This window comes from Sceloporus undulatus, chromosome 2 (genome assembly GCF_019175285.1).
Source record: "Sceloporus undulatus isolate JIND9_A2432 ecotype Alabama chromosome 2, SceUnd_v1.1, whole genome shotgun sequence".
Taxonomy (NCBI): domain Eukaryota; kingdom Metazoa; phylum Chordata; class Lepidosauria; order Squamata; family Phrynosomatidae; genus Sceloporus; species Sceloporus undulatus.
Genome location: NC_056523.1, coordinates 157,607,392 through 157,632,616, shown reverse-complemented (window position 1 = coordinate 157,632,616; position 25,225 = coordinate 157,607,392). Strand labels below are relative to the sequence as shown.

General features: G+C 39.4%; 1 protein-coding gene across 2 annotated transcripts in view; it reads right to left on the bottom strand.

The window, feature by feature from the left end:
* PECAM1 (platelet and endothelial cell adhesion molecule 1) overlaps positions 1–25,225 on the bottom strand; it is a 54,210-nt gene that overhangs the window by 23,373 nt on the left and 5,612 nt on the right. The window contains exons 3-13 of one of the 2 annotated variants that reach the window (XM_042452640.1): positions 24,799–25,092; positions 23,350–23,655; positions 19,671–19,940; positions 16,250–16,498; positions 14,596–14,880; positions 11,449–11,730; positions 9,240–9,344; positions 7,287–7,314; positions 6,000–6,073; positions 4,786–4,839; positions 3,728–3,796 (exon numbers count right to left, since the gene is read on the bottom strand). In XM_042452640.1, coding sequence (XP_042308574.1) covers positions 3,728–3,796; positions 4,786–4,839; positions 6,000–6,073; positions 7,287–7,314; positions 9,240–9,344; positions 11,449–11,730; positions 14,596–14,880; positions 16,250–16,498; positions 19,671–19,940; positions 23,350–23,655; positions 24,799–25,092 — 2,016 coding nt within the window. The remainder of the gene's footprint in view (positions 1–3,727; positions 3,797–4,785; positions 4,840–5,999; positions 6,074–7,286; positions 7,315–9,239; positions 9,345–11,448; positions 11,731–14,595; positions 14,881–16,249; positions 16,499–19,670; positions 19,941–23,349; positions 23,656–24,798; positions 25,093–25,225) is intronic. The other variant, XM_042452641.1, reaches the window with a different exon arrangement.

The window sequence follows — 25,225 nt, the reverse complement described above, 5'->3', positions numbered from 1 at the left end:
CCTCCCTCTAAATTTTTTGAAGAACAAAACATACAGTTAACAAGGGAGTAAATCAGAAGTTGACTTTATGGACTTAAAACAACCCAGAGGAATGGCATAGTGGTTTGGGTAATGGCTGGGTTCTGACTCTGGAGGCCAGGGTTTGATTCCCCACTCAGCCATGAAACCCCACTGGGTGTCCTTGAGCAAGTCACATGCACTCAGTCTCAGGGGAAGGCAATGGCAAACCTCTTCTGAACAAATCTTGCCAAGAAAACCCCATGATAAAGTCACTTTAAGTCTGCCATAGGTTGGAAATGACTTGAAGGTATATAACAACTATATATACTTTTTTCAGTTTCAGCGGTGCAGGGGATATTGGGGACCTCATAAACAGCTTTTAGGCTGCATCTGGCTCATGGACCACATTTTATTTCCTGCTGCTCTTGTGGGAAGGCAGCGTGTGGAGACAGGCTCTGAGGATCTGAGAGAGTTCTAGAAACCTGAAGGCTGGTGAGATTGATGGAAGAAGTGATCCTGAAGAGAAAACCCATGTGCTGAGTTATAAAAAAGTGTGTGACATGATGTGATCAATGGCTGACCAACAAAAGACCTACTATTTTCATGAACTAGATTATGGTCTTTCCTGGAAATTAACCTGCCATGCTGGAATGGGCCACAAAGCCATACAGTCAGCCCTCCATATCCACGGTTTCTTTATCCATGGATTCAACTATCAACAGCTTGAAAATATTCCAAAAACATATAAATTCCAAAAAGCAAACCTTGATTTTGCTATTTTAATTAGGAGACACTAGTTTACTATGCCACTAGTATACAATGGAATTTGAGCAGTCACAGATCTTGTATTCACGGGGGGTCCTGGACCAAACCCCAGTGGATACCAGGGCCCCACTGTATAACAAGGCTTAACACAAGGACAGGCAAGCTTGTGGAAACCTTTTCCCACCTTTGGACCAACCAGAAGGGATGCATGGAGTCCAAAAACCTGGGGAAATCAAAGCAGGAGTGGCTGGAAGTCAACTTATAGTTTGCCAAAATTGGAGGGAGCTGTAACATTTAAACACTTTATCAGAGATTACAGTTAAAAACATACATTAAAACTGAGTTAAGAAGGTGATTTTTTTATTCAGATATGCTCATAAAATTGAAAAATGGCTGTTAACTACTGTGTTGTTTTAAATCGTATTGTTTCTTGTTTTCAAAGCATTTTAGAATGCATGTTTTAATATGGTTCTGATTTCAGTTTTAGTTTTGCTTTTTATATGTTTTTATTTGTAATCTTTCTCATGTGTAGCCACCTGAAGGAAAAGGTGGGATGTAAAGTTCATCTTTATCATCACTGTCACACACACACACCCAATCCTCAAAGAAGTTTCCAGAAGTAGCCCTTTTGGGCTCATTTTTTCCCCACGAAGGGGAAGCGGCTACAAATAGCTTTGGGGGACTCACACAAACTGTGGCCATATGATTCCCACCTTTGCATTTTTTTCTCTTTTTTAAAGTAAAGGGGATTGCTGAACTTCTGGTTCTAACTACTTCAGAAAATGGGTTTTTTGAACACCTCATTAAATATGTATTCTTATCCATCAGTTTTAAATATCATTCAGACATTTTTTATATTTACTAGCATATCTCTTCCTGAAAATGTGAAACTGGCAATACTAAGAATTTCAATTTCCTTGGCTAGTTTGGATAAAATAAGAAAATGATTTATACCTATACCTCTAGTCTGTTCCTACTTCCTGCATGTTTTCTCATAAGAAAACTTGACTTAAGCTGCATTGACACTGCAGAATTAATGCAGTTTGACACCACTGGAACTGCCATGGCTCAGTGCTATGGAATTCTGGGTTTTATATCTTTGTGAGCTATTTGGCTTTCTATATCAGAGAGCTCGGATGCCACGACAAACTACAAATTACAAGATTCTGTAGGATAGTCTTGACAGTTAAAATGGTATCAAACTGAATTAATTCTGCAGTGTGGCCACAGCAGCCTTAGATAGTTAATCATCTGCCAACACATTGTGGAAAATATCATGTATATGTCACTACAAATGCACCTACATTAACCATTTATAGCAATTTGAGACCACTTTAATTGTTATGGTTCCATCATAATGAATATTTGGGATCTGTAGTTTGAAGCAGCACTTGGAATTGTCTGCTAGAGAGATCTACTACCATAGTTCAAGGAACTGAATAAAAGGTCTCTAGGTATTAGTTCGGAAAACCTTACAAAGCTACAAATACCAGGATTCCCTAGGATGAAGCCATTGCCTGTTAAAGCAATATCAAACTGCTGTAATTTTGTAGTGCATGTATATTCTCCAATGATTCCTTAGGTACTCTCCCTCAGGAAAAACTCATAATGGCCTATTGATCATTTACTCTGTGGGCGTCTGTGTGAATATTAGGACTTAGTCCATTCTTTAATACATAGGTAAACATTTTTATAAGTAACAAGGCAAATGTTATTTTTTTACATAACTCCACTAAGTTGACAACCTATAAAACAACTGGAATTTTTCACTTAGTTTGGGAATGAGACATCCAGTCTAATTTTATGAAAAAGGGAATGTGTTGGCATGACCGATGGAGGATCTTTAACCTTATTAGGCTTTATTTTTTAAAATATCCTATGAGACCATCATTATAGTGCACTGAAGGTTCAGCATGGGTGTGGCCAGAGTTTCTGTGATATTCCCAGAACACAAGCCAAATCTAACAGTAACCTGGAACAATCCTGCCTAGGTTCTTCAAATCTAAGGATGCCAGTTTATGATTCAATTGGTTCTGTTGCATCTAGGGAGGGTTTATGTTTCAGTTGGTACAGCTGCATCTTGGGAGGGTTGACTTCTAAAAGTCAAACACAGATTGCTATATCATTGTCCCCCTATCATCCTGGGACTGTACTCACTGGCAGTACTGAAATTCAATATTTATGTAACCTTTTGCACTAATCACTCTTGGCTAGAGTATGGAAATTTGTTTTTTGCACTAAATTTCCAGCATCACTTAACCATTCAGGCCAGGAGCATTGCTGTACAGCTATTTGGAATGCTATATTAAAATCTGGGTGCAATGCAGGAGGACTTGCACTTAAATATGATATCGTCATCATATCAAGTGAGTGAAGGAAACAAAAGGACTTATTAAATATATATATTTAATAATATATATTTTAACCTATATATATATAGGTTAAGTATCCTTTATCCAAAATGTTTGGACGAGAAATATTCTGTATTTTAGATTTATTTTATTTTATTGGATTTTGGAATACCTGTACTTGCATATTGGTACATAATGACACACAATGAGTCTAGAGATAAACTGAAGATCTGTGAAATGGGAGGAAGCATGGATTCCCGCCATTTCACAGATCCTTACCACTCTCTCCAGCCATATCTCTCTCCAACCCACCAAATACAGTATAGATACATACTACTCCGCTTGTGTTGAAGTTCAAAAATTTTGGATTTTGGAATGCTTCTGATTTCGGAATTCTAGATAGGGGATACTTAATCTGTATATTGAGAAGAAAGACCAGCTAGCCCTTGAAGTACAGCCTTTGCTTCTACCTTATTTTATCACAGGATGATAATTGAAGGTGAAATCCTACACTTTCTGCAGTGAATTGGAAAACTGCCACTGACACCACTCCATACAGAGGCCTAGTGCTATTCCTGCTATACAGTTGTACAAGTCAGCTGTTTAATTACCTCTGTAAGGATCAGGAACAGAGACTTCCACTTCGGTATATTCCACCTCAGCGTTCTCATGGTCAGCTCCTGGTTCAAAAATAGCAAGTAGAATGGGACTTTACTGCATACCATGCAGCTGTGGACAAGTCTACATAGGGACCACCAAATGCACTGTGCAAACAGGAATCAAGGAACATGAGAGACACTGCAGACTGGGCCAGCCAGAAAAATCAGCAGTAGCAGAACATGCCACAAACCATCCTGGACATAAAACACTGAAATTCTGGACCATGCCAACCACTACCATGTCAGGATGCACAGGGAAGCCATTGAAATCCACAAACATCTGGATAATTTCAACAGAAAAGAAACCCTTAAAGTGAACAAGGTTTGGCTACCAGTCCTGAAAGATAGCAAGATAAAGACTCAACAAATGCAAATGAGAAACAGACATTAATCTTCTTTTGCAGACCCCCCCCCCCCCCCCGTGGGCCCACCATTAACAACAAACAATAAACATGCAAATCACTCCTGCCTTTCCAGGTCACACAATATATATATCCAAGTCCTTTCTAGACAAGCATTCTCTGAAGATGCCAGCCACAGATGCTGGCGAAACGTCAGGAAGAAACTCTTCTAGAACATGGCCACATAGCCCGGAAAACCCACAAAAAACTATGGATGCCAGCCATGAAAGCCTTTGACTTCACAAACAATAAAACCCCCAAACCTTTTAGACATCAGTCCAACAAACTTGCTGGGTGGTAATGTGTGATATCAGTCTACCCACAAAACATTAGCTCAGGCCTTTGGATGACTTTCTCCAGTGCCTTCATGTAGATGTTGAAAAGCATAAATGACAAAAGAGAACCATTCTCCATGTAACCTACAGACTATAGGCCACTATTTTAAAATCCAAGTGGTATCATGCACTTAACATTTTGGCATTCATCTTTGCAAACCATACAAGCAAAATCAAATCATTCTAAACTGTAGAAAATAAATTCTGTTTTAATACCACAAAGAATATAATCTCTTGAAAAGGGAGAGATAGAAATGAATACATTAAATATCACCTTTATTCTCTTCTTTTGAGTTGATGTGATTTTTTTCATCATCTTCATTATAACCTAGTCCCACAAATGAAAAATAAAATAAAATAAAGCAAAACAATGGAAACAGGATGAGATAACAGAAGGAATAACAGTTACATCTGAAATAGCTACTTCTCCTCTCATAGCACAATATTTGTATCACTGTAAATCATAAATCAGCCTGGGGTTTTGTCCTCCACATTTCCACAGAGTTACATGACAGATCCACCCGCCTTTCCCATAGGTAACTGTAACTTGCTTACTCAGACCTGCTATAAATACTGAGCAATGCAAAGGAGAAGGGTATCGAACAGAAGGACTCATACTAAATAAGATAATAATGAATAAACAAACCAGAAGCAAATCATAGAAACAGTATACTTGTATAATATTTCAAAGTGTTAATATTAACAGCCCCTGTAGATAACAAGTAAACCAAGGCAAATAACCAAAAAAATACAGGCCCAAAGAGAATTCCAAGAACTCATAATATATATTACAGACACTCATGGAAAACTATTACATCCCATCTTAATGTGTTAAAATGAGACACAGACAGTAACATCCTCCATATGTATTCAGTCTATGTGTGATGACAAAGTTTTGCCAACAGTCTGCACTCATGCATAGAGTGGATGCATAGACTTTGTAGTACGTGGATGAGTTACAAAGGTTTCCCATTATGCATAGACACATAATGAGAGGGATGTAAACATGTTGAATATGTCCCACCTCAATTCCTACTTAAATGTTTCTACTTAAAAGTTAATAAGATTGTTGCAGGCAGAATGGAGGTGACACAGCTCTGTTGCAAGATGCCAGGATTTGCCCATCTTTGACTAGTGAGAAGCAAAAGACTTGTTGTTGTGTGCCTTCAAGGTGCTTCTGACTTAAGGCAACCCTTAAGTGACCCTATCACAGGGTTTTCTTGCCAAGGTTTGTTCAGAGGGAGTTTGCCTCTAAGAGCATTAAGAGAATGTGACTTGCCAAAGGTCACCCAGTGGTTCCCATAGCCAAAAAGGAATTCAAACCCTGTTCTCCCAGAGTCCTAGTCCAACACTCAAACCACTGTACCACACTGCTTCTCAGTTTTAAAAATTAATTTATTGGGTCTAGATAATATCTTGATTCAGGGATGGAGATGCTATGTTTGGGGATACAGACATAAGAACAGAAAGTTATTAATAATGAACTACCATAAAAGAATTCTCTTTCATTATTCTGTCCTGATGTCAGCTTCTCACCCACTGAATTGGTTGCTGGCATAGAACTAAAATAGAATAAATACAAGAAGAGAGTTAGGAGAATGCACTGAAACATCAGCAATTCAATTTCGTATCTATAATGTTCTGTCATATTTAAAACTCTAGATACTGTATATATATTTCTGATGTGACACTGAAGAAATGCAGTCTAAAGGATCACTGAGTGTTCACATTTGCTTCTGAAGCTCTGCTGTTCTTATGTGCCTTTAAGTCAACTCTGACTAATGGTGATCCTCAGATTAACATATCATGATATTTTCTTAGCAAGATTTATTCAGAGGAGGCTTGTCATTGCCTTTCTCTACATTTGCATTGCTAAAATAATCCAGAATGACACCACTTTAGCTGCCATGGCTCAATACTATGGAATTCTGGCATTTGTAGTTTGTTATGGCACCAGAGCTCTCGGACAGAAAAGGCTAAAGGTATCACAATATGATTCCCAGAATTCCATAGCACTGGGTTAATGTCAGTTAACATGGTGTCAACCCGGATTACTTCTGCAGTGAAGATACAGCAGAATGTAATTTGTCCAAGGTCACACAGTAGTAACCTTGATTTAAATCCTCCTCTCCCAAAATCCTAGTCCAGCACTCAGACCACTACACCATGCTGCCTTCTAATGCTGTGTACTCTTTAGTGGCAATTATACTTACAAACCTGCCCACTCTCAAGTCTTTTGCAAGTGGCTGATTCCAAGTGACTAAACTATTTTTGAAACATAAAGTCAAGGAAAAGTATCTCAGAGGTTCTTATTACATACTATGCTGTTATAAATAAATTATATTTATATTTATCTGATTATTTTACATTTATCTGAATAGGTCACAAAACACGATAAAAACAAAATGAATCCAAAAACAAAATATTTGGAAACTAAACAATTCATTTACTTGGATTCTTAAAATGCAGTTGTTCTCCAGCATGATTTGGTCATTTAAAGGGTTTAAACCCACTCAAAATTGTAGCTTGCAACAAAGGTCTAATGGTGTGCTGAAGGCATTCCTCAGATGTCTGCTATTAGAACTGGACCATACTTAATTCCTTTTGCAATTTAATATATATGTATATCTTTGGGGGATAGTACAATGTTCTCTAATCTCAGCATGCAACCTATGTCTATGTTGAATCGAATTGCACGGATAAATGACACATATAGGCATATCTCATCATATTTATTTAAAAGATCTTACAATTAAGAATAGGAAACCAACCTACCTAGCCAGCTCCAAAGAATTGCCTTTAGCTTGATAAAAAAAGAATTAAAAAAAAGTTACTGTACTATACTGCAGACATAGAAAGACAACTGTGTTAATAAAATGAACAAGAATACAGTGCTCCCTCGGGTTACGAAATTAATTCGTTCCGCCGCTCCGTTCGTAACCCGAGTAATTTCGCAACCCGAAAAGGGCTTTCCGTTAGCGCTGGAAAGCCGCGCATTTGAATTTCGCGCCGAAAAAAAATTCGTAACCCGAAAAAAACATCGTAACCCGGAACAGTTTTTTCCAATCTAACTTTTTCGTAACCCGGAAATTTCGTAACGCGGTCAATTCGTATCCCGGGGTACCACTGTATTCCCTGTTTAACAATCCCTATTCAGGTGTTTGCTTACTTTCTTCAATACTCTACTGACATAGATCAAACATACTACTGTTGGGAGTTTATCAGACAAGGGAAATTGGAAGTATAATCCAATGGCGATCCAAACGCAATCATGGGGTTTAACGTTATTGCGTGATAGACTACCACACGCAATTTCGGGCAATGGGAAGTCAGTCCGAACGCAATCATGGGGTTTCACGTTCTTGCGTCAGAGGTGATCACACGCAATTTTGGGCAATGGCAAGCTATTTTCAGGCAATGGGAAGTCAGTTCGAATGCAATTCGAATTCACGTAAATTCTCTGAACTAGCGAATTCACATGAATGCGTTCCAGCCCCACTTTCTTTTCATTCAAAATTAAGAGCAATTCCTCCCATGTAATAAACTCCTTGGAGAAAGCCAAGGTGCTAGCAGGTCCCACTGCCTCCAGCACAACACATTCAGCTGTGAGGAACACAATAACTGAATTAAATCGAGCTTTATTTTGTGTTCCCTCTTGCAAGTAGCCTAGAACTGGGCTTATGTTATTTATTTAATACCCAGCCATTTTCCTGATATGGGATCCAAGGCAACTCACAACACAGGCTAGAACACAATTTGTTTTGTGCCAGTTTCTTCAGAGGGTGTTTGCTATTGCCACTGCCATCCTCTGGTCACCCAGCAGGATTCAAACCCTGGTCTCCAGAGTCAGTCCAATACTCAAGTCACTACATCATGCTGGAAAAATAGCTAGCATTATATTACCTATGCTTATAGAATCACATAAATAAATTCTAGCCATTATTCCCAGATATACTTTTTTTATTTTTGGTCCTCAGTTAACAGTGCAACTCAGTGACTGTAGCAGGTAGGCTACATGAACTATATGGAACACCAGATGTCTGTATAAATGGATACACTAGTTGCATAAAATTATACCATTAACCCAAGGAAAACATTGCCTGATTTCCCAAATATGATTAGAAGGCTGAGCACACTAAATAGGCTCATGCATTCATTCCCCTTTCCTCTTGAACATGGATCCTCCCCTTAAACTGCTAGAATTACTAAAATCCAAAGCACACTACAGAAATAATCCATACTGCTTTAGCTGTCCTGGCTCAGTGCTAGGGAATTCTGGAAATTGTGGTTTATTGTGGCACCAGAGATCTCTGACAGAGAAAGCTAAAAGTCTCACAAAACTACAGTTCCCAGAATTCCCTAGCATTGAGCCAGGGCAATTAAAGCAGTCTGAAATTGGATTATTTCTTCAGTGTGCTTTGGACCTAAATCATATTACAGGTACATGTCTCTATTATGATTTTCACTAAATCAAACCTGTTAGCTATCCTAGCTAGATTTGGGATTATAAATTTTGGTTTTGAGCTAACCATAATTAACAAAAAGTGCCAATGTAAAAGCTGCACCACAGTACAAAGATAATACATTTGAGAGAAAGGAGAAGGGAGAGGAAAAGAGGAATCTAACATATTGGAATTCTTGGGGTTGAATATGGGAATTTTAAGATAAAGATCATCCCAATCATCAGTACATTTCCCCAAACAAGGAGAAATTAAAGATATGTTTTACCCTTTGCCTTCTTAGAACAGAACCACCAGAAAGCTCCAATTGCAATCCCAGTAAGAATCAGCATAACTGTCACAACGAGCCATTTCTTCCATGAAGCCAAAACGACTAAAAAGTAGAAGTATGTCATGATTTAGGAATGGTATAACTTCAGTTTCAGCCATCCTCAATTAGTCTCAAAGGTGTTACATGATCCTTTTCAACACTGATTTCCCAGACTAACATGGCTGTCTTTGAATTCCACTAATACTCATTGAAATATGTATGGATCTCTTAATACATTTAGGACTACAAATCCACATTGGTAAGAAGAAACTGCACATACACTGAAACCACTCAAAAGATTATTACTGTTAAGTTTTCATGGATAACATGGTTGCTGCTCTACAGCATGTCCAGTGGATCTCATTCTGTTGAAGTAATCTTAATGAAGGTGACCACATTGATGGATCTCTCAAAGCAGTTACTTCCCATACTAGCGTCACCACCCCCTCAGCCCTGATGTGATTAGTAGCCACATTGCTAGACCTGTTCCTGTAATTTCCCCCACATTAATATCCCTGCAGAAGCATGGGACTGATCCATGGATGAAATACAGCCCCCTTGAAACATAAGCACTGTTGAACATGTGCCTTGCATGATTAAAATGAACATGAAAATTATCCCACTGACATACTGTATCCATTTGAGGCCATCACTCAGCCAACATTTCCCATTAGATTCTGATTCTGCTTTAACTTCATCATGGCATCTACTAAATATTGTAGAGACACATCCAGAATGAATGTGCAATGAAACACAACTCCTTTCAAGAAAAAAAAGAGAGAAGCATTTCCTTCTTTCTCTTAATGTCCGGAATACACACTTTGCTTGTTTCCTCCTACATTTACATCTCAAGCAAATTGATTTTTGAGGTGCTTGTCCCCTAGAGCTACATAAAATACTACTGGAAATCCCAAATCGTCTCCTCTTCTTGAGAAAGACCACTAGCATTAATGCAACAGGGGTGTGCCTACTTTTACTGTGACATGGCTACCTAGGGATTGTGCCCATGCCACCATGGATGACAAGACACAATAATTCGTCCATTCCTTGACATGTTATCACTTTGGAACTTTTGAAAAAGCATTTTCTCCAGTGTCAGCTCCAGATCTGAGAGGGCCCTCAACAAAGTCCATTTTGTGTTTGCTTTGCAGCTGATATACTAGACAAAGTATATCCAGTGGATCTTCTCTTATCTTGATGCCCCCTGGCTTCAGGCAGTGTTTGTGTGTGTGTTGTCTTCAAGTTGCCTTTCATCTTATTCCATAGGTTTTCTGCAGTTTTGTCAGTACTTTCCTCTGAAATATAGCCTGTAGCATCTGGTATTTGTTGGCAGTTTCCCATCCAAATACTTACCAGGGCTGGCCCTCTTAATTTCCAAAATTAGGCTGGAATCTGGTGCTTTTAGGGTATTTAAGTCCTGGCTGCAGACAGTGGCAACCTCTAAATAAGTGTTTAAGAAACTGAGAATTATTTGATGCTATTTGATGACTCACAATGCTCCTCACATAGCATCACAACAGGGAAAGTAGAACAAATGCTAGTTGCCAGGCATGGATCTGATCAGGGTACTCAATAAAGCTTGGGGAAGTAACTTTTTGAGCATTCAATTCCCAGCATCTCCAGGATTCTGGAAGCTGTAGATTATTTCCCCTCAATATTTGGTGCTAGAACCACGGGCAATTGCAAAGTGTTGCCTTGTGTCGGTGCCACACCTAGATTATTTTTTAAACCACTAGAGGTTGTCTATCCAATTGAATCACAAGTATTAATACAGCTAGAAAGAGAACAGTAGTGAGGAAGAAGCAATTTTCTCAGGAGTAAATTTTCCTGGCAAATTGCGCTTTCTGATTTCCCATGTTACATGGTTTTTAATGCATCAATATGAACACATATGAAAGCCTCACCCACAGACTCCTGGGAATTGTAGTTTCATGATGGTGCTGACAATATTCTCTTCAGAGACTCCAAACAGTCAGACCAAAATACATTTCCAGGATTGCTTTGGAAGAAGGAAGATTACTAAAACATGAAAGTGTCAATGTGATCCTTAGAACATAGGATCATCTTATCTTTTTGCATAAGGCCACCCTATTATGCAAGACCTTATAAGACACACCATTCTTTCTCTCTGTGCTTTCTGCACAGTGTAACCACCAGCAGAACTTACCATTGACAGCAATCTTCTTGCTTTCTACAAATGATTTTGCTTGATTGTCAGCTCTGCAAAAGTACCTCCCTGTGTCTTGACTTGTGATTCCCGTCCTGTGCCAAAAAGCTCTGTGTTTTTTCCCTTCTGTTACCCAATGTAAGGATTTTGCATTATCTTCTCGAAAAAAGCGGAACTCGATAGGAAAAGATCCTGAACTAACACTGCAAAGGAGTGTAAGCTCTTGGCCATCTTCCACATCCCCTTCTGGAAGTCGTCCAAGACTCACATTACCAACTGGAGCTGTGGATTACAGTAGAATGGATAGGCATGAGACATTGTGTAGTGCAGTGCCAATAGAAATGCTTATTATACATAGTGCCAGCACAGAAGTGAGTAGGTGAATTGTACAAGACAGAATTCATTTCTAGACAGCATTAGATGGCAAGGGGCCTCTGTCAATATGTTGAGGTTGCTACTGCTGTTGTTATTATGATCATCATCATCATTTCTATTTCTCAATCTACCAGGTACATTGGGCACTCCACATTCACTGGGGCACAGGACCACCATGAAACTGGAAAAACTGCAAATAAAAAAGCACTTTCTTAAAACCTGAGAGAACACCTTTCTGGGAATCTCTATGTCCTCCAGCTCAACTCTATGGTCAACATCCACTGGAAGTGGACCACAGAATTACACTAGAGGACCTAAAAATGTCTAGAGAAGTGGGTGCGTTTTTTTAGGAATGTCTAGTTCTGCACTGGAGGACCTAGGGATTCATAGAGAGAGCATAGTAATCAAATAAGGCAATCCATGAATAATCAAAGCTGCAAAAGTCAAAGCCACAAATGTGGATTGGAGATTTGGACTATCAATGATTCTATCCAAGAATCAATTAGGTATCATTAGATAATGTGGCATGTCCCAAGCATTGTTATTTTCTGTCGTTGTGCTACTGTGATCCTATCTATGGTGATTTCAGTCTCTGCCCAATTAGAACTGCCTCAGAGCATCTGTCACCAGTAGAACCATAACTGTTCCTCTTCTCCACTGATGTTGAGTCTCAATTTGTAGATCACTCTCATTATCTTCAATTCTGCTGTTCCCTGGGATAATGGTGGTGATGATGAAGATGATGGTGATGATGGCAGCAATCAGTATGAGCTTATTTGTGAATTCTAAGGTGAGTTCTAAGTTCTAAGGTAGCACAGGAGCGTAATGAAGTAAACACAGCCTAAACCCTGTAAAACCACTGTTAAGGGCTATAGTGAAAAAAGTATAGTATTTAACCTGTAGTAATAAAATGATCTGAGCCAGCATGATGTAGTGGATTGAATGTTAGACTATGGACCTTACTGGACTCATTTTTCCCCAATAAGATTTCCGACTGAAGCAAAGGATGGTCCTCAGTCCTGAATGGGAATGGCTTGGCGCCAGGTGACAGAATGGGGCCATTTTGAGGACACTTTGAGGTGCAGTAAAATGCATTTTTTCTCAGACTCCTGCAGCCCCGAGCGGCCCCTTCCCATGCCCATAATGGGGAGAAAAATTAGTCCAATAAGGTTCCATGACACTGGAAACAAGGGTTTGATTCCTCATTCAGCCATGGAAACCTGTTGGGTGAGTTTGGGCTAGTCCAGGGGTAGGCAATCTTTTTGAGCCGGGGGCCGGGTTGCTGTCCCTCAGACAACTGGGGGGCCGAAGCCAAAAAATAAATAATTAAATATTTTTAAAAGAAATTAAATATATAAATAAACCAGGACAAATGTAGGACAAAATTTTCAAATGGAAGACACTTTTTTAAAAAAAAAATGGAGGACATGCGAAAAAATTTGCTGATTTTTTAAAAAATGTTAATATAAATGCATGTTTCTGAGGCTTCTATAGACAATTGCCCCCCAAAGGCCTCGGCGGCAGGACTGGGCTGGGGCCGGTCCCAAGGCCTCGCCAGGCTGCATTCGGCCCATGGGCCGCAGGTTGCCTACCCCTGGGCTAGTCACACGCTCTCAGCTCCAGAAAACCTGGGATAAGTTTGCCTGACGGTCACCTTAAGGATTTAAAGGATTTAAAGGCACACAACAACAACAATGCAATTTATCTAAGGTAATGTACTCTTAACCTTATAACGGGACATGCCTACTGTATATTCTCAACTATAAGGAGCTTATTGCTTTGGCCAATAAGCTGGCTTACCCCTTCCGGCTTCAATTCTGGATCCAGGATGCCCCCGGATGTTATCATAGCTAAATCACCACTGATCTACATGGGATGCTGCATGCTGGGTTGAAGCCTCACTCAACTGGCCAATTTTTTAAGTCAGAAGCTCCCCCCCCCACACACACACACAACTTCAAAACAGTGTGGGCTGAGCAAGGCTTCGACCCGGGATGCATCTGGACAGCAGCATCCCACATAGATCAGTGGTGATTTAGCTATGATAACATCTGGAGGCAACCTGGATTCAGAATTGAAGCCAGAAGCAGTAAGCCATCTTATTGGCCAAAGCTATAAGCTCCTAAGTCAAACTCAGGTATTAGTGAAAAGCAGGTATTGGTGTCAAAATTATGGATTTTGATATGACTCATGGATAAGTTGAGGGTAAAATATAGGAACATGTAACAAAGAATCTAAAGGATGAAGCAAAAGAAAACAATGCCAAAAGACTTACAAAATTCCAGCAATTATAAATGTTTGTGCTCACACTAAAGGCTGGAAGGATGAGAGAGTAGAGTGTGGGGTCAGTGCTTCCACGACAGATTACACACTTGCTTTTCACCAGGGCATGGTTCCCTTTTTTATGAGAGTTAAAGTACAGTACTTACATTGACCCTTGGATAAGTCAACTCAGGGTTTTTGGATCATTTTTTTTACTAAAATTTCTAGACTTATACATGAGCACTATTGAATCTTGTTCTGGAAGAATGTGTAAGTAAAAAGTAAAAGTTAAAGTAAAAGATGTTGGGTTTAAGAAAAAATGGCTGACATCCACAACAGTAGTGAGTGTCAGTCATGCCTCATGAGCTATACTGAGGATAAGCTGGAAAACATTTTGGGACTACATTGGGCCTTCAAGCTTCTAATTGCCACTTCTTACTTTTAATCTTCTAAACCTCCCAAACCACCTCATCCCTTTGAGCAACACACCAACCCATCCCAAACACTTACCTATCACTGTAATGTTTAACCCAGTGCTTTTTTCTGTACGGGAATGACCATTTTGAGCATGGCACGAGTATTCTTCTAGAGGATGCATACCCATTGCTTGAACCTCAAACTTTGCTGCCTTATTTTTTGCTTCCACAGTCTTGTTCTTAACAGACACATTTCCTCTGTAGAGAGTATATATTATAGGTGGAGTTCCTTGTGAGGAATTGCAGTATAAAATAAAATACTTCCCCAGCACTGCAACTTGGGAAACTGGTTGGGAAAGGACTGGCTTGGAAACCGGAGCTGAAAAGGAATGCAAAATTAGAACCTAAGTGGGTACATAAATGATGCAATTTAGAGTTGTTAAATGAAGAGTGAAGGTACACAAAATTGACAGGAAACACTCTGTGTTTGAAGATTGCCCACCCCAAATCAATCCAGAATGCAAAATGGAACTGGTTGTGATGACACAGTGTGGATTAAAGGCACTCTATACATGCTCAAAATCACTCTTTTCACTAGCCTAAAGGTGGGAATTGGGATGCAGCTCCTAGTGTTCCTCATCACTGGCTCTATTGTATAAGCTTCTGCTGTTGACCTTTAAAGCCTTGCATGGGCTGGCCCCTCTTTATTTGTCTGAACTTCTTTCTCCGTACATTCCCACTTGTACCCTCCATCCTAGTAGTCAAGGTCTGCTGTCCCAGCCTAGAATCTCCACTGCCCCATCCGGTATTCGTCCCTTCTCACTTGCTGCCCCTCACTCCTGGAACCTTCTACCCCCACGAACACAGATCATCACTTCTTTTACCGCTTTTAAATCTGAGTTGAAGACTATCTTGTTCAGGGAAGCGTTCCCAGGCACTGTGTGATTATCTATCTGATATTTGATTGGATAGTTCATGTTGATGTTTTTAACTGTTGCCTGCTTATTTTAACCAATTCTATCTTATATTATTACCTATTGTTTTATACGTATTTTGTAGATTGTACGCCATTGGCAGGTTTCATTTTTATTGATTTGATCATTTGTATGTACAGTGCTGTGTACATTTACAGCACTATAAAAATAAACTACAACAATAATAATAATCTGCTGGGGCATGCAATGCAACAATAGCTAGAGGTCTGCACGATTCCCATCTCTAGTATAAGGGTACAAAATCTCCCAAGTCAATGTATGCGACAGAAAATCTGGCTCACTTGACTGAAAATGGAGTCTCAGGCTCAGTCCTGCTCATCTCCCAATGGCATCATCTCTCAAGAATTGTCATTAACTATCAGTACAAAATTATCAGGACCAGCATGTTTGGTCAGTCAACAAAAAGAAAAATGGAGCCCTGTCCTCTTCCCCTTCCCCAAACATTCCCTATTCAGCCCACCCAGTAGGGCACTGACCTTTATATGCAAAATGCCTTCCATACACATGTTCTACTCATTCCATTTGAGCTCCTCTCTCTTTTCTACATAGGGGGTTAGGTTGTGCTTATGTGGAAGTGGATCAGATTCTGTGAGCACTCCATCAGTCCTTTCCCATGCATTTGACTGAGGAAATCTGTGATCAAATAACTACCCAAGCTCTTCACACTGACTGATATGAAATGATTGTTGTTGTTTTTCTGCTCTAATAATCATTGCTTGCTTATGCTTATCAAAGAAGATAAAATCCACTTACCATAAACACGTACCAAGACTGGGTCACTCTCCTTGACAATCCCTTTTACTTCAGCCCTACAAAGATAGGCTCCACTATCAGATACCTGGGCTCTGTGCATATAGGTACTGGAGTTTCTCAATACTTTATTGTTCTTCAGGAGAAAGATGTCTATTGATTGAGGCCCATTAACCTGACATTGTACTACTAACAAGCTGGCTTCATCCAAGTTTGGTTTTTGAACAATCAGTTCTGGTCTGGAAAACAGTTCTGCAAAATATAAAGAGGAAACACATAGTCAATCAAGACACTTAGGCGGGTTACAGACCACCATAAAGTACGCGCTGTGTGCATACTAGGGTTAGGAAGGGCCGTATTAGGGTTAGGAAGGGTCTTACCTTCCTCACGGCCCTTCTTCCTAGTACGTGCAGAGCGCGTCCTTAATGGCAGCACCCATCCACATGGGCGCCGCCATTTTGACATCTTGAACGCACAGCGTCCAGACGTGTCGCAGTGGAAATGACGCAGTGAGGGTGTGCTTCGCCCCTCACAGTGCCACTTCCGCGTTTTGAAAAGGAGTGCCATTTCGGCGCTCCTTTTTTCGCTGCGCCAGGAAGCCTCGCGGTCTGGCTGCTGGGGCTTCCCTCCGCAGCGAATGGCGGTGGTGGGAAAACGGCTGCTTGAGGGCGGTCTGTAACCCGCCTTAGAATCTTTCCACATGATCAATGTATAATGTAACAAATATTATTATTTAATAAGGGCAAGGGATCCAGTTATCTTTCACATAGAATTTCTGTTGTGGAAATATAATATTTTTCCATTGGTCAAACTGTAGTGTTGGTAATAAAGAAAGACAATGTTAGCCCTCAACTTCTTGTCCTCACTAAGTGTCTAGAACACTGAATGACTGTTCTGAGTAAGTGTCTGAAACGCTTATTGGATTGTGCCTGTTTTACACCCATCGTATTCCTTTTAATTATAATCTTTAGTATGGCTAAAATATTATTACTAAGAATAAAAATATTTACTATTTTAATCAATAGGTAATATGACCAATACTTTGAGGCTGCAATCCTATCCTGGAAGTAAATCCCACTCAACGTGCATTGGATTGCAGTACAGAACCCAAAGCAATGGGGAGTTGTGAGTTTTGCATACTTCTTTGTCTTGGGTGTCCATTTCTATAATAGGGAATAAAACTATTAAACCATTTAATATGGAACAAAATGATTAAAGACAGTCTTTAGGAGATGGGATTACAAAATAATCTAATCTAAACATCCTAGATTAAATCGCTAGTCCCAACTAGAGTAGACTCATTGAGTAGATGGGGTTTAAATGTTGCTGTACTGTTTAGTCATCCAAATCGTCGCTGGTTGAGACTAGCAATCACATTTATGCTAATGACCACATGGCCTTCTCTGATTTAAGACTGGAAATAATACAGAACATCAACTAGATTTTCCTCCTCCACCCCTTCCTACTTTGTTTATCATCTTTGTCTAATGAAATAGTTTAGGAAAACTTGTGATCATTTGAGCTGGTGTAATTATAAATGTGGATTTTGGTGCTTATGTCACCACTGTTTCAGGTGGCATTGCTTGCATAATTAAGAAATTCAGCTCACATTAATATAAACAGTGTCCTGTATATAATATAAGTTCTTCTAGAGGAGCTCCTCAGCCTACTGTCCTTTTATTGCCTAACATACACAGTGGGAGTGACTCCTTCACTCATCTTGAGCCTCATTCGAACTCAACCTTCCTCTTGCTGCTGGTTTTACTTCAGAGGCCCATACTTATCATCACAATCATTACTACCCAATTAAGAAATAACTTTTTAGCATTTTCTATCACCTCTAACCTCTAACTGTCTCACAGATCAGGAGTTGCCCATGAGGGGACTTTGAATTATTTATTCTTGTTAAAATTGTCCTAGTGCACCTGTTCATTTACATTCACTGATGATGGGAATAATTTTTGCCTAATATTTTCATCCAATTAGTTTAGTTTATTGCCCCCATAGAAAGGTACTCAAGGCACAATAACAATATGTATTAGCAATATGTATTAATAAAATGGCACAATTAATGGCACATCAGACATTAAAGGGTTGGTCCTTCATGAAATTAAAAACACATCTGCCCTGATATATAGCAACAATTTACAGACCTTGAAAATACCCCTGGGTTATTTGTGTGGAGTCTTTAAGCCCCAGCTGGGTAATCAGAAATTGATAAAATCTGGGGCTTTACATAGCCTTCAGATTGCTGCAGCTTGCCTAGAGGCCGAATGAAACATCACATGAATTGCTGCAGCTGCTAGTGACTTCCATGTCAGGGAGGGCAAAAAATCAATTCTGAACTTTAAAGAACCTAGCCCAAATCCTGATCCCTACCCCTAAAATAGGTTCAGCCCCCTAGAGAGCTACTCAGATATATTCACCACCCAACCGGTTTAGTGCACACATGCATGCACAGGCACATACTGCATTTGAAGTTGGAGAGGTAGAATGCTACCTTCTTTGTGGGTTGGGAGGAATGAAATGGAAAGTATAGAAATAATGTGTACAGAAATGGTGAAACTCTTACTCCCTTGTGCTCCTCGCAATCACCCTTTTCGAGCTGACCCTGCACCGATTGATTAATTGTTATGGAGAGTGAAAGAGGCACATTGACCAGAACTCTCACCTAAGTCTCAAGACCTTCAGTTGACAAGATTCATATCCTTAACACCTAGGCACTCTAAGCACATGCTTATAGAGTCAGAATCACAGAGCTGGAAGGGACCAAAAGGGGACTACAATATTCTTCTTCAACAGTGGTGCCAGAACTGGATACAAGATTCCATCTTGTATCTAGGCTATCTGAAAGACTTCATCATCTTCTATGAGCCTTCCTAAATTATAGGTTCTTTGAAGGAAGAATTTCTCCCTGTCTATTACTATATCGGGTGTATTTGGTGAGGATAAAGAGATCCTTCTCAGTGGCTGCTCTGAACTTGAGGAATTCCTTCCCATGGGAGGCTGTTGTTTCCTTATCTATTCCCTTTCTGCTGGCAGGCAAAGACTTTTTAATATAGACAAGTCTTCAGCTTTTAAGTTACTTTAGCTGAAGACTCCTTCTAATGAGGTATATTATGCATTTATCTTTTTACTACATTTTTAACTGATGTGGTTTAGTATTTTTATTATATCTATTTATTATTAATATTTTAAAAAATCAAATAGGTGTGTTGGCTTTGTTTTTAACTTGATGTCCCATGCTAGAAGAAAGAGGGGATATGAAATAAGTAAGTAAGTAAATTATAGGCAAGCTTTGATGAAAATAGAAAAGTGCAGTACTATTACTTTCCTCAACTTAATTTACAAAAAAGAAAGAAAGAAAGTTGTGCAGAAGCCTGCCATGCAATACTAACACAGGTGAGGTAGAGAAAGCTCTTACCAGTCACCACCACATTTGCTACACTGGTTTTGGACACGCTCCCCAGTTCCGCTTTGCACGTGTAGTTGTCATTATCTTCCATGGTGGCTATTTTGGAGTATGTCACTTTCTCTTTTCCCTTTGTGCTGTTAAGGATGGTTCTGTTCTTCTGGATTAAGATCTCTGTTTGACCCTGAGAACCCAGGACAGTTGTACATTCAATGTCAATTTTATCTCCTTCTGTAATGTTTTGTGGTGGGTGGATTGTTATAATTGGATTGGTAAATGGTTCTGCAAGGGAAAGATTAAGAAACAAAACAAAACATACATAAAATATATTAAAGAATGTAATAGGAATTCACATTCTTTGACATTCATTCAAAGAATGCAGAGCAGTTCTGATTTAAGGAAGAATGAGTGCTAGGAAGGAAGATGCACAGAAGGCGCTTGGCTCCATACCTTCCTTCTAAGCAGCTCCTCTTCCCAAAGAGATGTCTCATGGCTGGAGCTCTGAAACAAGATGTGAGCCTCACTAAGAGGAAGAAAAATATTTGGGAAGAGCTTGCTGCAGAGAGAGAAGGTGACAGAAACTCTCCTCCCTTCTGCATCCCCTGTGGACTCCCTGTCAGACCCAAATCCTATCAGTAGTCCCAACTGAGAAGACCCATGAAATTGAATGTTGAATGGTGAGGCAAGATATGTGTAATTCCCATTAGTTCAACTAGTATATTGTCAATGGGCTATTAATAGAATTCAGGGCTTTGTTTAAATTAGGCACAATAACCAGCATCCTTGTATCTCCATCTGCCACTTAGGCACAACCTTCGTTTTTGCACAGGATATAGAATTGATATGCACCACAAGGCCATCTAATTAAACATCCTGCCATGCAGGAATGCACAACACCCGACACAAGGCTCACTCCTCTAGCCATCTAAAGGATCATAAAATCAAAGAATCTTAGAGTTGGAAGAGACCACCAGGGCCCTCCAGTCCAAACCCCTGCCATGCAGGAAATCCAAATCATAGCATCCCAGACAGATGGCCATCCAGCCTCTGTTTGAAGACTTCTAAGGAAAGAGACTCCACTACACTACGAGGGAGTTTGTTCCACTGTCTAACAGCCCTTACTGTCAGGAAGTTCCTCCTAATGTTGAGGTGGAATCTCTTTTCCTGTAGTTTGCATCCATTGTTCCACGTTCTAGTCTCTGGAGCAGCAGAAAGCAAACTTGCTCCCTCTTCAACATGACATCCTTTCAAATATTTAAACAGGGCTATCATATCGCCTCTTAACCTTCTCTTCTCCAGGCTAAACATCTCCAGCTCCCTAAGTCGTTCCTCATAGAGCATGGTTTCCAGACCCTTCACCATTTTAGTCGCCCTCCTTTGGACATGCTCCAGTTTCTCAATGTCCTTTTTAAATTGTGGTGCCCAGAACTGGACACAATATTCCAGGTGGGGCCTGACCAAAGCAGAATAGAGTGGCACTGATGGTTGGCTTATGTGTAACCAAGAATATAGGTACTGTTCTGCAGGATAAGAACAATAATATATCCACATTGTACAAATATAGCATCCTGTAGAATCCTAGAATTTGTATTTTGGGAAGGGACTTAGAATTCACCATCAGAAAGCAATAGTGCCTCCACAAACTACAGGATTCAATAGGATGCAGCCCTGACAGTAAGAGTAGTGTCAGAGTGATATAATTGTGCAATGTGATGCAGCTCAAGAGTAGTGGAAGAGAGTTTGGAATTTTATTTTATAATATATATATATATATTATGAATGCTATTCATGCCATGCCCTTTTCCTTTCTAAAATAAGAATAACTCATGTTACTCTTTATTTGTCATTTGAAGAGTCATTGGTCACTGTTACATTACTTTTCCACTGCATTTATATGTGATAATTTGACAATACAAAAATGGTTCAAAATCCTTCAGAATGACCATGCACAAAAGAACACTCCAGAAGTACAATATTACCAATCATTATGTCCCATACAGACAGGCCAAAATAAAGCTGCTTCAGGTCACTTTGGAAGTATGCTGTTTAAATGATGCATGTGTACTAAGAATACGGAAGCCGCACCAAAGCCACAATCCAGTCCTAAGGACTGGAGCACAGCTTTGGTGCAGCTTTTGGACTCTTAGTACGCATGCATCATTTAAACAGCATACCTCCAAAGTGACCTGAAGCAGCTTTATTTTGGCCTGTCTGTTTGGGACCATTTGAAACCACTTGCTGAATTCAGCTAACACAGAGAAAGACAGTATTGCAGTAGCAGGCTGTGATCACCTGAATTATACCTATCACTGAACTTCATGCATAGACCCACATGCATACATCTGCATATGCAAAAATCTCTATCCATCTGATTTATACCTGTCTTTGTTCCTCCAACTTGCCACTGTAATATGGGAGCTTCATCAAAGTATTCTAATGAACACTCCGGTAGGACTTTATTACACAGGAGATGGGATGTCAATTTCCCTTCCCTATCCCATGCTTCTTGCGTAATCATGGCAAATACTTTTATACTAAATTGTGCTTATCCAGACATTATCCCGTCCAGAAAGTGGGAGTAAAAGTGATCGCACAAAAGGCTTTCTCACTACATCACACTGATCCCGTGAATGAAGTGGAATTGTCCCATGAATGAAGTGGAATTGCTACCTCATTTCCCAGCATTTGGTATTATTGGAACATCTCGTTAATGCAATTCCACTTCATTGATGAACATGACAGGATCAGTGCGATATAGTGAGAAAGCCTTTTGAACAAGCACTTTACTCACGCTTTCTGGACATGATAAGGATGCCCGTCCCCATGTGATAAAGTCCCTAGTTCAGGAGTAAAACCAGTGTTTCCATACAGGTTCATGGAACATCTTTAAATAAATGAAAAGAGTCTAATAGATCTGTCCATCCGTTTTGGAAGATGCCCTCTTCCGCCTGGTGGGGGTGGGAAGAAAAGCTATGACAAATTATGGTCTCTTCCAAATGAGGCAAATATATTTGGAGCATTTAGTATTTGTTGCTTTCATTCTGGGAGGGGCAAGGGTAGATATCCAAATGATGTTGCTGTTGTCCTGGATTATTTTCTGGCATTTCCCAGGACCAACTGCAACAGTTTATTCCTTTTAATTCAGAGAGATATTTCTTTTTAATTCTGAAACATATGGGAATTAATTAAATTAACAACATCAACAAAAAGAATTATAGTGCTAAAGTGCATCAGTAATGTAACACTTTTGCACTGTACATCTATGACTCTACTGTTGTTTTTTAAGAAAAATTCAGAAAGGAGAAAAATTGACCTTCAGACCTTAGGACCACCTCAGCAAATGATGACCCACTTTTTAAGAACACATTAGGAAGAGCCTTAGTGCAGATCTAAGAAATCATTACAAACAGCCTCTGCAAAGAATGGAATTGGTGGCTGTGGAGGAAACGATAACTGGCAAAACTTGGCATAACCCAAGAAGTGGTATTGTGAGAACTTGCACTTCTTTAGATCAGTCTAGAAAAACCTTATGATTGTAGTGCATATAAATATAAATAACAGTTAATACAGTAGAAGATGGAGGCTACATTTTAAAAAAAAAAAGATGTCATGGCATAAGAATGAATAAATACACAAATTAATAAAATGTGTAGAAATGGTTGTCTAAATGTTAAAAATCAGACCAACTTACCAACAACAGTAACTATAGTTCTGTTACTGGGCTCTGACATTTCTTGGCCTGTCACTGAATTCATTCTGACAGTACATTCAAATCGCAAAATCTTGTCCCCTGCCTCAATGGGAAATTCAAAGTCAGCAAAGTTTTCATTGACTGGTCCCTGTGTTCTGTTCTTTATATGTGGAACTGCAGACTGTTGGATTTTATAAAATGTGAAATAAAAGGGAGGTTTTTCTTCTGGTATTTCACAGCGTAAAGATACTTTCTCTCCTTCCATCACTTGTTCTTTCTGAACAGTCAGTTTTGGTTTCGTTATTCCTTTTGGAAAGGAAAAAATCAGAAGGCATTAATCAATGTGTTCATTTGAGGGACAAACTAGATGTTCCTTAAAACATTCTGAAGCAGCCCTTGAGACACTGATCTGCTTTAAACAATACCATGACACTTGTTAAGCAAGTAAAAGAGGGTGGGAGAAATAAAGCTGATGTACATCTGTATAAAACCAATATTGTAACCAAAAGCAGATGAAAGTAATGAAGATCAGAAGACCAAAGTGACAATTGCTTGGGACACCAATATATAGTAGAAAAACAAATGGAAAAGAATTAGGAAAAACTCAGTCACGTTAATACAAAGGAAAGGTTGTGATCAGTCTTTCATACATTTAAATCAGAGCTTAGAATGTCATTACTAAGCATTAATGGATAGTTATTTTTATAAAAAGGACCACATTACATCATATTGCTTATGAGCAGAGACTCACACTAGTTTTTATTTGTTTTAAAACTCACTTTAAAAAAACAAGAATGGACAAAAAAAAATTCACCACAATGGTCTATTCCCCCCCCCAAAAAAAAAACCCTCTTAAAATAAGAAGCCATTCCCTTCTCTTTTTTGTGTCATATCTTTTTAGATTGTAAATCTGAGGGCAGGGAACTGTCAAATTAACTATCTGTAAACTGGTTTGGGAGCCTTTGTGGCTGAAGAGTGGGGTATGAATACTCTAAATAAAAATAAATAAAAATATTCTTTGTTAGGCCCAAAGTAACAATATCAGCAGTCATCATATTGCTTTACAAAAATACTGATGTTACCCACTTATTGCATCAAAGCATCACACACTAGGGTTAACTTGTGTATAACAGGTTACAATGGGTCCTTTGTATCCACTCAGGTTTTGGCTCCAGGAGCCATGTGGAAACCAAAATCTATAGATAATCAAATCCCATTATAAACAATGGCATAGTAAAATGGTGTCTCTTATATAAAATGGCAAAAACAAGTGGAAACTTCTTTGGTTTTGATTATTTTCCAGCCATGGACGGTTGAATCCGTGGGTGCAAAATCTGTGGCTATGGAGAGCCAACTGCACTTCGAATGTCTGGCATAAACAGCAACATCGTTTTAGCATCCAGACCAATTTTTGACAAGAAAACATCCAGAGAATGAAGAAACACCTACCTTTCACTTTAACAGTCACAGGATCACTGGACTTTATTTTCCCCTCTGCTCTCAGCGTGCAGTCATATTCTCCTGAATCAGAAAACCGAGCCTTTGGGATTGTATACTGTGCCCAGGCTTGTTCGGATGTGCTGTTGAACAGAACTTTGTTGTACTTGAAAAATGAAAAGATGTAACTCAGTCTGAAGTGTTCACTCTTAATGACATCTGCAGAACAATTGAGGGTGAGTGGTTTTCCATTCTGCACCTGGTCAGGGGGATTAGCCCAGAGTGTAACTTTTTGGATGGTGAACACTAGAAAGGAAGAGAGATGCCAGGGACACTGAGGTTAAGCAACAGTGCAGTGCCCTTTTTTTCAAAATGAGCTCCAAGCCATTCATACATAGCACTGCAAGAATGTCAGCCACTTCAAGAAACCTGAGTTGAT